Below are 12518 nucleotides of genomic sequence, written 5' to 3'. Positions count from 1 at the left end.
TTCAGTCTCTCTTATAAATACTGTGGAACATAGGGATAGACCCCAAAAATTTGTTTTGTGAAATCTTTCAGTCTATAAAGATACTTCAACTGCAAATTATAATTTTCAGCTAAATGTAAACATGAAGCAGAACATACAATTCACTTCTGTAGTGTCTGTGTCCATCTTTCATCAATAATTGTGACATTTCTAACTATTCCAATAGATTTTAGTAATACAGATATCAGTTGTTACACCAGAGTGTTTATTTTGATTAGCTTAGTGAACATACACATGTTTTTAGATGAGATCCTTTACAAAACATCTTTAGTGCTTTTTAAAATGTTTTATTTAATCATTCAAAAAGTAAAAAGAGATCATAGATCATAAAAAGGGAAAGAAAAGGCAAGTCAACAATTTTTTATATTTTATCTAGACTTCACAGGTGAGGGGAAATTCATTTAAAAAGAAATGGTGATTTGTATGTGATACTGATTCCATGGTCAAGAGAATATGATGCATAATTCTCATTCTGTTGTCATCTGTATAGACATGAAAGCAAAAATTAAAACATGATTGAACAGAAAAGTTTTTGTCCTTGAGAATGGACAAATGCAAACTTAAATATAACAATACAGAATATAGAGAATGGATTGTACATAAACAGTTCCTTTCCTAGACGTCGCCAAAATCTTGCACTTGGGATTCTATAGGAGTATGATAAACAGAGTATAATGACATTCTGTGACATACATGCAAATTTATATTGAGAGGTATCAAAGAATATACTGAAAACATCAACATGATTTTACAAGTAATACATGTAGAAAACTGTGACAAATAATAGCCCACAATCATGAAGAAAGAAAGATTTGTCAAATATAAGACAAATTCAATTGATGGAATTTTCCTCAGTGTAAAAATGTTAGCAATTCTGAACAAAAAAGTCCTTCATACTGATTTATAAAGAGAAATATTCTATTATTCATTCCTTTAAATGTAAGATATTCAGCTTTAAAAGGCAAATAATAATCTATCTAAATTTTGCCTAATTTGGAGTTATTTTTTTCTTTGTAACATACTTGCTTCTATTTTTTTATATAATAAGCACAAATTTATATATCAAGATGTCTAGTCAATGCTTTTGTTTCTACTCACCTACTGAAGGTCATTATTTAGGACAAATATCTGTAAAAAATATATGGAGTAAGGAGTGTCATAAATGTTCTCATATGAATATTAGAACAGCTTCCAAAGAATTATTTCTGGAAATAGCAACTGAATGATTGCATATGCCTAGATTTATTCTGAATCAGAAATCTTACTGAGTAGATAGACAGATAGATAGATAGATAGACAGATAGACAGACAGACAGACAGATAGATAGGAAGACTAAGTATGTATATATACCTGCATTTATTTATGAATATAAATCAATAAACATACATGAATAAATATGGGTTTAGGTATTTAGAAAAGCTATGGCCATAATAATAATCACTGAGGTTACCTGTAGCCTGAACATCTTGAATGTTTTCTCTTGGAATGTTCAAGATCTTAGCAAATTCCTCAATTTTTTCATATTGTTCAGGAGTCAAAGGATGACCTTTTCCTATATTGTGGGAATGAGAATGTCAGAGATATGTTCAGTAGAATTCTTCAGAAATTACATTGCTTCCTTAGTTTCCCAACTGTTCCAATTTCATCTATCCTGGGTCGGTCAATACAGGCAATAATAATTTTCCCCAAATTTCATGAACACATTTAATAAAGTCTAAATGGCAGTATGACATCAATTTTCAGTCTTTCATGATGTATCAAAAAATAAAAAAAAAACTTCTCCAGAGAGTTCACTCATCTCAATCCTACCCACTTTCCAAAACATGACCCAAGAAAGTCATGGATGCCTGTCAATGGAATCCTCACATTTCTTCCAAGTCTATACTCTAGAGTCTATGTTTTAATTAGGTACACACTTGTTTAAATGGCAATCAAAATGGTTTGAACTTTGTAAAAAATATTTGTTCCTCTTTTTCCTGTGAGGAAATAGGTACATAAACACTTCCAATGGCCTCACTCATCACTCTAAGTCTTCAATGACCATGATATTCAAATTACACTATAATGTAAAAGGTCATCCACAAAACAATCAGATTGTTATTTAGTGGATGGGAGTTTGAAAATATCACGATACTGTATTTGGAGGGTGAATTTGACTTGATTCTTATTTTCAGGGTGATATTTTTTTTTACTGTTTTAAAAACCCACTTCCATTCTTACCATAAACATAAATCACATTTGTAGTCTGGCCAGTTCTATCCACATTATGGTTGGCAAAGATTGTAAACTCTGGTGTTGCATACACAGGTCCAAATGTATTGTCACCTTCAACTGTAATAACAGCAACATTTCAAAATGAATGTCACTCATTTTGCTACTTTGTTTGATATCCCCTGTTGACTAAACATTAATTTTTACCCTAACTCTATCAATCATGTCTGATTCACTATCATATGACAAATGTGTGCAAAGATATTCCTACAATAATTAATTTTGCATATCCCATCATAATGTTCTTTAGACATGATATCGAATCCTAGGTACAGATACTTTCCTTTTTCTCTGAATTCATTGTGTCAAGACCTCTGGGATCACTCTGGTGGGTATTCCTTCCCCTTTCAAACAGATTCAAAAGATCACATATCAATTTCTCAAACCTATAAAACTTTGGTGTCCTACCATGGTAATACCTGGTGGGCAAATGAATACATATGCAAAAAGAGACCATAGTAATGAGAAATATGCACAAAAGTTTTCATGTTGTACGACTATTGATGGAAAAGATATAAAAATGAACATATCATGTTTACTAGACATTCAAAGTGTATGTGTGTCTATCTCTGTGTGTGAATGCTCTATGTACATATACCATTCTATCCCTCTCTCGTCAGCTGTGTGTGTGTGTGTGTGTGTGTGTGTGTGTGTGTGTGTGCGTGTGTGGTGTGTGTGTGAAATTTACACTTACTGACACTGATAAAAGTTTTTCACTGAAAATAGTAGTATTTTAGGATCTGGACATTTTCAATTACAGGACTGCTTTTTAATATCCATGTAAAGTTTAGGAAACAATAGACTTTCTAGAAGAATGCACACTCTGTTCATTTAAAATCAAACCAAAAGACACACCAGTTATAATTCAGGTAAACCCTGTTGCTATTAATTTAGGAATTTTTACAAAATTGAAAGAGTCAGTCTGAAATTCATAAACAGACTTTCCCCTAACTGCTTTTCAAAATTGAGTTTATCAAACAATGGTATTAATGTTATGATCTCAACAAAATATGAGAATAGGAATCTTTAAAATGACAATGGTAATTTAAATCCTCTATGAATCAAGGATGATAGATAATGCCTATGAGTACTTGATAGCCTGAGGCATGAAGTTTGCAAATACGTTCAAGGCCAGAGAGTGAGTGTCAGGCCTGTTCAATAACAAACCAAGATACTGTATGTAAGAAAAGACACTGAACATTATCTGGAAGTAAAGTTTCATGCAGGAAACTATTTGGAGATATTTTGCTAGCATTACTCACATCTTCAGGCCATAGTGTTCTTCACCATGTAAACTTCAGAAGACCAACCATGTAATCTGACTTTGTATCTCAGTTGGTTGGAAAGGTTGATAAATTTCCAAGTAACAGATTTTTTTTCTAGATTTATGTACCTATGGGTAGCTGAAGTGTCAACTTGTATGGGCACACCCACAAGGCTTTTGTTCAGAGAAAACTCCCAAATCCCAAACTTACACTGTGCTCTGTACTTGCCATCTTCTTGCCTATTCCCAATGACTTTGGTCTTTGTACATTGACCATTCGCCCTAAAAAATTAAACGGAATAATGATTCTTTATTCTTCATGACATTTTAATTTGTATTAAAGACTTTCAAGTATTATAGTGAACCTTATGAACAGTGTACAGAGCTGGAACAGAAGTGCCTATGTTTACCTCACTTCTCCTAATTCTTGTTTAGAGAAGATCATTGTTTGTAATCATGCACATGACTTCTTTTATTTTTTTTTTCCATTTATGCCCCTCCTCCCAACACCCTCCCACTCCCCCCCCCTCCCTCTTCTCCTCCCTCTTTGTCCCCAAGGGCAGTCAGGGTCTCCTGCCCTGTGGGAAGTCCAAGTTCCTCCCCCCTCCCTCCAGGTCCAGGAAGGTGAGCATCCAAACAGATTGGATCCCAAAAATCCAGTATATGCAGAGGAAACCAGTCCCAGTGTCATTGTCAATGGCTTCGCAGTAAGACTGCAGGCCAGCCACATTCAGAAAATCCGGCCACATTCAGAGAATCTGGTTGGATCACATGCTCGTTCAGTCACGGTCCATCTGGCCTTGGTAAACTCTCATTAGATCCGACCCCTTGTATCAGTGGGTGATAGTATCCCTCGCAGTCCTTCGTCATTTTCTTCCTTCCATTTGGATCTTGGGGGGCTCAGTTCCGTGCTCCAACGAGGGCCTCCATCTGTATCGTCATCCAACGCCAGATGAGGGATCTATGGTGATAAGCAAAATATTCATCAGTATGGTCACGGGCCAAGGCCGGTTCAGGCACCCCCTCCTCTGTCCAGAGAACAATCTGGGGATCTCTCCTTGGACCTGGGATCCCATATATAATCAAGTTTCCTGTAAACTCTAATATGACTCTCTTAGTTGAAATATATTATTCCCTGATCCCACATTCATCCTTCCTCCCTTCCCCCCATCCCGGTCAACAGAGCTTTCTCCATTCCTCCCCTACTCCCTTCTCTCTAACCCTCTCCCCTTCCAACAACCCTCCCACCCCCCCCCCATGCACCCAAGGTTACCTGGGACTCTTGACTATTTCCTACCTCCTGGCGGATAGCTAAAAAATCTTCATCAGGTTCGTCTTCTTATTTAGCTTCTCTAGGATCACGAATAATAGGCTCAAAGACCTTTAACTATGGTTAGAATCCACTTATGAGTGAATAATACCATATTCCTCTTTTTGGGTCTGGCTTACCTCACTCAGTAAAGCGTTTTCTATGTCCATCCATTTGCATGCAAAATTCAAGATGTCATTGTTTTTTACCGCTGAGTAAAACTCTAATGTGTATATGTTCCACACCTTCTTTAACCATTCTTCTATTGAGGGGCACCTAGGCTGTTTCCAGGTTCTGGCTATTACAAATAGTGCTGCTATGAACATAGTTGAACAAATGCTTTTGTAGTATGTTTGGGCATCTCTAGGGTATATTCCCAAGAGAGGAATTGCTGGGTCCTGAGGGAGGTTGACTCCCAGTTTCCTGAGAAACCGCCACACTGATTTCCACAGTGGCTGCACAAGTTTGCATTCCCACCAACAATGGATGAGTGTTCCACTCATTCCACATCCTCTCCAGCATAGGCTATCATTGGTGTTTTTAACTTTAGCTATTCTGACAGGTGTAAGATGGTATCTCAAAGTGGTTTTGATTTGCATTTCCCTGATTGCTAAGGAGGTTGAGCATGACCTTAAGTGTCTTCTGGCCATTCGAAGTTCATCTGTTGTGAATTCTCTGTTCAGATCAGTACCCCATTTTTTAATTGGATGAATTAGAGTTTTACTGTCTAGTTTCTTGAGTTCTTTGTATATTCTGGAGATCAGACCTTTGTCTGATGAGGGGTTGGTGAAGATCTTCTCCCAGTCAGAAGGTAGCCTTTTTGTCTTACTGACAGTGTCCTTTGCTTTACAGAAGCTTCTCAGTTTCAGCAGGTTCCATTTATTCATTGTTTCTCTTATTGTCTGTGCTACTGGGGTCCTACTTTGGAAGTGGACTCCTGTGCCCATATCTTGTAGACTACTTCCCACTTTCTCTTCTATCAGGTTCAAAGTGGACAGATTGATGTTGATGTCTTTAATCCATTTGGACTTGAGTTTTGTGCATGGTGATAGATATGGATCTATTTTCATTCTTCTACAGGTTGACATCCAGTTATGCCAGTACCATTTGTTAAAGACGCTTTCCTTCTTCCATTGTATACCTTTGGCTCCCTTGTCAAAAATTAGGTGTTCATAGGTTTGAGGGTTAGTATCTGGGTCTTCTATTTGATTCCATAGGTCGACTTCTCTGTTCTTATGCCAATACCAAGCTGTTTTCAAAACTGTAGCTCTGTAATAGAGTTTGAAGTCAGGGATAGTAATGCCTCCAGAAGTTCCTTTATTGTATAAGATTGTTTTGGCTATCCTGGGTTTTTTGTTTTTCCATATAAACTTGATTATTGCTCTCTCAAGGTCTGTGAAGAAGTTTGATGGGATTTTGATGGGGATTGCATTGAATCTATAGATTGCTTTTGGTAGAATTGCCATTTTTACTATGTTGATTCTCCCAATCCAAGAGCAGGGGAGGTCTTTCCATTTTCTGGTATCCTCCTCAATTTCTCTTTTCAAAGGCTTAAAGTTCTTGTCAAATCGATCTTTCATATCCTTGGTTAGAGTAACCCCAAGATATTTTATGGTGTTTGTGGCTATCGTGAAAGGTGATGTTTCTCTGATTTCCCTCTCCATTTCTTTATCCTTTGTGTATAGGAGTGCCACTGATTTTTTGGAGTTGATCTTGTATCCTGCCACGTTACTAAAGGTGTTTATCTGCTGTAGGAGTTCTTTGGTAGAGTTTTTGGGGTCACTTACGTACACTATCATATCGTCTGCAAATAACGAAAGTTTAACTTCATCCTTTCCAATTCGAATCCCCTTGATCCCCTTATGTTGTCTTATTGCTATTGCTAGAACTTCAAGCACTATATTGAAGAGGTATGGAGAGAGTGGACAGCCTTGCTGTGTTCCTGATTTTAGTGGAAAGGCTTTGAGTTTCTCTCCATTCAATTTGATGTTAGCTGTCGGCTTGCTGTATATTGCTTTTATTATATTTAGGTATGATCCTTGTATCCCCAGTCTCTCCAACACCTTTATCATAAATGGGTGTAGAATTTTGTCAAACGCTTTTTCAGCATCCAATGAAATGATCATATGATTTTTTTCTTTCAGTTTATTTATATGATGGATTACATTGATAGATTTGCGTATGTTGAACCATCCCTGCATCTCTGGGATGAAGCCTACTTGATCATAATGGATGATTTTTCTAATGTGCTCTTGGATTCGGTTTGCCAGTATTTTATTGAGAATTTTCGCGTCGATGTTCATGAGTGAGATTGGCCTGTAATTCTCTTTCTTGGTTGTGTCTTTGTGTGGTTTTGGTATTAGGGTAACTGTAGCTTCATAAAAGGAGTTTGGCAGTGACTTTTCTTTTTCTATATTGTGGAATACATTAAGGAGTATAGGTATTAGCTCTTCCTGGAAGTTCTGGTAGAATTCTGCATTGAAACCATCTGGTCCTGGGCTTTTTTTGGTAGGAAGATTTTTGATAACAGCTTCTAGTTCTTCACGACTAACAGGTCTATTTAGATTGTTCACCTGGTCTTGGTTCAACTTTGGTATATGGTACTTATCTAAAAAAATGTCCATTTCTTTTACATTTTCCAACTTTGTGGCATATAAACTTTCGTAGTAAGATCTAATGATTCTCTGAATTTCCTCTGTGTCTGTGGTTATGTCCCCCTTTTCATTTCTGATCCTATTAATTTGCAAGTTCTCTCTCTGCCGTTTGATTAGTTTGGATAGGGGTTTGTCAATCTTGTTAATTTTCTCCAAGAACCAGCTTTTTGCTTCATTGATTCTTTGAATTGTTTTCTGTGTTTCTATTTTGTTGATTTCAGCCCTCAGTTTGATTATTTCCAGTCTTCTACTCCTCCTGGGTAAATCAGCTTCTTTTTTTTTCTAGAGCTTTCAAGTGTGTTGTTAAGTCTCCAATGTGTGCTTTCTCTGTTTTCTTTAGGTGGGCACTTAGTGCTATGAACTTTCCTCTTAGCACTGCTTTCATTGTGTCCCATAGGTTTGAATACGTTGTGTCTTTGTTTTCATTATATTCAAGGAAGACTTTAATTTCTTTCTTTATTTCTTCCTTGACCCAGGGGTGATTTAGTAGTTGACTGTTCAACTTCCATGAGTTTGTTGGCTTCGTGGGGGTACCATTGTTGTTGAATTCTAATTTTAATCCATGGTGATCTGACAAGACACAGGTGGTCACTAATATTTTTTGTATCTGTGGAAGTTTGCTTTGTTACCAAGTATGTGGTCAATTTTCGAGAAGGTTCCATGAGCTGCAGAGAAGAAGGTATACTCTTTCCTATTAGGGTGGAGTGTTCTATAGATGTCTGTTAAGTCCATTTGATTTAGTACCTCCAGTAAATCTCTTATTTCTCTGTTAGGTTTCTGTCTGTTTGACCTGTCCATTGGTGAGAGAGGAGTGTTGAAGTCTCCTACTATTAGTGTGTGTGGTTTGATGACTGCCTTGAGTTCTAGAAGAGTTTCTTTTACATATGTGGGTGCCTTTATATTAGGGGCATAGATATTCAAGATTGAGACTTCTTCCTGATGAATTGTTCCTGTTATGAGTATGAAATGTCCATCTCCATCTCTTCTGATTGATTTTAGTTTGAAGTCGATTTTGTTAGATATTAGAATGGCCACGCCCGCTTGTTTCTTAGGTCCATTTGCTTGGAAAACCTTTTCCCAACCCTTTACTCTGAGTAGGTGTCTGTCTTTGTGGTTGAGGTGTGTTTCTTGTAGACAGCAGAATGTTGGATCCTGTTTTCATATCCAATCTCTAAGTCTGTGCCTCTTTATAGGTGAGTTGAGACCATTGATATTAAGTGATATTAATGACCAGTGATCGATGACTCCGGTCATTTTTTTTTTTTGGGTAGTAGCGTGTATGTGTTTTCCTTCTTTGATTTGTGCTTGTGAAGGGTCGCTAGATGTCTGAGTTAATGTAGGCAGTGTTGGGAATGTTGGATTCCTTGGGTTGTGATTTTCCTTCTAGTATTCTCTGTAAGGCTGGATTAGTAGCTACGTATTGTTTAAATTTGTTTTTATCCTGGAATATTTTGTTTTCTCCGTTGATAGTGAACAATAGCTTGGCTGGGTAAAGTAGCCTGGGTTTGCATCCATTGTCTCTTAGTTTCTGCAGTACCTCTATCCAGGACCTTCTGGCTTTCATGGTTTCCATCGAGAAGTCTGGTGTAAGTCTGATAAGTTTACCTTTATAAGTTACTTGACCTTTTTCCTTTGCAGCTCTCAATATCCTTTCTTTAGTCTGAATGCTTTGTGTTTTGATTATTATATGACGAGGGGATGTTTTTTTCTGATCCAGTCTATTCGGTGTTCTGTATGCTTCTTGAACCTTCATAGGAATATCGTTCTTTAGGATGGGAAAGTTTTCTTCTATAATTTTGTTGAGTATATTTTCTGGATCTTAAAATGCAATTCTTCTCCTTCTTCTACTCCTATTATTCTTAGATTTGGTTTTTTTATTGTGTCCCACAGTTCCTGAATGTTTTGTGATGAGAATTTGTTGGATTTGCTGTTTTCTTTGGACAGAGTGTTTAATTTCTCTATGGTGTCCTCAGAGTCTGAGATTCTCTCTTCTATCTCTTGTATTCTATTGGTTAGGCTTGTTTCTGAAGTCTCTGTTCGTTTACCCAGATTTTCCATAGCCAGCCGGCCCTCGGTTTGTGATTTCTTCATTGACTCCATTTCAGTTTTCAAATCTTGAACTGTTTCTATTACCTGTTTGATTGTTTTTTCTTGGTTTCCCAGAATTTCATTTACGGATTTACTCATTTCTTCAAACTTTTTGGTATATTTCTCTTCCATTTCTTTACTCATTTCCTCAATTTTTTGTTATACTTATCTTCCATTTCTTTACGACAGATTTTCACCTCCTGTTTAAGTTCCTCTATTATTTTCATAAAGAAGCGCTTAGAGTCGATTTCTTCTATTTCTTCTGGAGTAGGGTGTTCAATTCTTCTAGTTTCGAGCTCCCTGGATTCTGGCGATGTCATGTTGCCTTTCAGGTTGTTGGAGGAATTCTTGCATTGGCGCCTGCCCATCTCCCCCACTCTGGATGAAACTCCTCAGCACTTTCTGGATAGAACTCCTTAGCACTCCCTGGGTAGGACTTCACAGCACTCTCTGGATAGAGCTCCTCAGCCCTCTCTGGGAAGAACTGCTCAGCTGGGCAACAGGGCTAGCTGGTCTTCCCAGGACTCAGGAGACAAAGGGCCCGCAGCAGTGGGGGGAGGGGAGGGGTCCCTTGGAACACCGAAGACCCTGCCACAGAAGCTGAGGGGGGAAGGGCTGTGCTCCCTTCCCGGAGAGGCAGGCAGGCTGCCCAGGCTAGCACGCACTCACCTCTCTGGGAAGAACGACTCAGCAGGGCAACAGGGCTAGCTGGTCTTCCCAGGACTCAGGAGACAAAGGGCCCGCAGCAGTGGGGGGATTGGAGGGGTCCCTTGGAACACCGAAGACCCTGCTGCAGAAGCTGAAGGGGGCAGGGCTGTGCTCCCTTCCCGGAGAGGCAGGCAGGCTGCCCAGGCTAGCACCCACTCACCTCTCTGGGAAGAACTGCTCAGCAGGGCAACAGGGCTAGCTGGTCTTCCCAGGACTCAGGAGACAAAGGGCCCGCAGCAGTGGGGGGAGGGGAGGGGTCCCTCTCTGGGAAGAACTGCTCAGCAGGGCAACAGGGCTAGCTGGTCTTCCCAGGACTCAGGAGACAAAGGGCCCGCAGCAGTGAGGGGAGGGGAGGGGTCCCTTGGAACACCGAAGACCCTGCCGCAGAAGCTGAGGGGGGAAGGGCTGTGCTCCCTTCCCGGAGAGGCAGGCAGGCTGCCCAGGCTAGCACGCACTCACCTCTCTGGGAAGAACGGCTCAGCAGGGCAACAGGGCTAGCTGGTCTTCCCAGGACTCAGGAGACAAAGGGCCCGCAGCAGTCCACATGACTTCTTTTAATTGAGTCAATTTTAACAAGTCCTATGAAGGCTTTGATGGCTTCCTTAACTGATTTAACTATTCACTGATTATAATTTTAATATGCTAATTCTCTTGTTTTAGTCCAACAATAATAAGTACATCGAATTATGTGCTTGTGTTTTAAGTCATTTTATTTGTAACCTAAATCTTACCATTGTGTCTAGAATATATGAATGATTTAAAGCATTTGAAGTTCTTATGGTGCTGTGCAGTCTTTCATTGAACATTGTCATCCAAATGTCATAGAGATCTTCTTTGAGTCTAGCTCATCAGATACAATACTTTACTAATCAGATTTATATGAGCTGGGTGTATAAGACTTTTTTAATGACATCTTTGACTGAATAACATAACATGTGTGTCTTTAAACCAAATGCTCACACATATTTTTAAATTAATATAAATGATATTCTTAGAATCTTCTGCATATAATATTAGAGCATGGAATTCAAGCATAGGCCTGCAACCTGGAGAATTTCTAAGGAAACAGTAAAGGAACTGGAGACAGTATCTAACTTCTGTGTGGTGTCCAGAGACAATCTTCATGGAATAACATAATCACATTTCTGAAAATAATACCTTCAAGTTCATGACCAGAAATAGAACATTGGTCTGTAAGTTTAACAAGTTAAAATCTGTAAATTTAAATAGTCTGCTCAGTTTACACAGTTGACAATTTGCTTACTTGATATAAAATGTGACTCCCAATCTATTACATTCCTCACTACAAGTAAGTTCACGAAGGTAGATTCTCAGAGATCCTCCTTCCTCTATCTTGTTCACATTGTCAGCAGCAATGGCAATGGTAACCCACTTTCCATCAATCTGAAAAAACATCAAAGGTCATTAGAATGTGAGTTGGCATCAAATCTATGATCCCATTCATTGGAAATAAATAAAATAACTAGAAACATAAATTAATAATATTTTCTTTATTAGTTAAAATTATGCTTCTAGGGGTGTAGAATAACACAAGGTAATACGATGACTCAATTTACATAGCATTTAGTACATGAGACCTTTTGAAATTACTCATGTGCTGGCCTCTTAAGATCTGAACTTTAACCCATAGTTTCCTTATTTTATTTGTTTCATCTAAGAAAAATCTGACTGAAAAAGTGCACATGAGTTAAAGTCAGAAATGAATATGGACTTGCATGTACAAGCTGAATAACACATCACATCCACATAAATATGCTGTTGAAGAACACCAAACCTGTTCACAGATCAAATGAATTTACCTCAGCATGAGCATGAGCCAGACCAAATGCCAAAGCCAGCAGCAGAAACTTTACCATGGTGGTGCCTGCCTTTGCTCTTCTGTAGAAGCTCAAAGTAGGATATTGGTTGTGAAGGAACTGAACGGACTAAGCTTTTTATATACTTAGTTAAAGGGAGTTTCATGGAATCAACCAATGGTTCTGCGTCACAACTTGGATCTGTCCAGTATTTCTACTTTGAACCTATTGAATGGTGTGTGATCTCATATTCCTAAACTAATACAATTTTAGACAAAAGGTCAGGTTCTGTTGGGATGATCAATTGAACATTCCTGTCAGAAAAAAAATAACTCTCCCTGTGATAACATTTAAGAAAACATTTTGC

General features: G+C 38.3%; 1 protein-coding gene across 1 annotated transcript; it reads right to left on the bottom strand.

Annotated features, from left to right (window-relative positions):
* Positions 1 to 223: 223 nt before the first annotated feature.
* Positions 224 to 12310, bottom strand: LOC148117534 (odorant-binding protein-like). The gene is made up of 7 exons (XM_087902793.1): positions 12155 to 12310; positions 11599 to 11738; positions 3787 to 3857; positions 2261 to 2371; positions 1491 to 1592; positions 1138 to 1167; positions 224 to 521 (listed from the first exon to the last, which is right to left on the bottom strand). Exons 1-6 carry the CDS (start codon positions 12209 to 12211, stop codon positions 1151 to 1153), a joined length of 498 nt encoding a protein of 165 aa, XP_087758919.1. The 5' UTR covers positions 12212 to 12310; the 3' UTR covers positions 224 to 521; positions 1138 to 1150.
* Between the last annotated feature and the right edge of the window lie 208 nt (positions 12311 to 12518).

This window comes from Myodes glareolus, chromosome X (genome assembly GCF_982192425.1).
Source record: "Myodes glareolus chromosome X, mMyoGla1.1, whole genome shotgun sequence".
Lineage (NCBI taxonomy): Eukaryota > Metazoa > Chordata > Mammalia > Rodentia > Cricetidae > Myodes > Myodes glareolus.
This window is presented reverse-complemented; position numbering and strand designations above follow the sequence as displayed.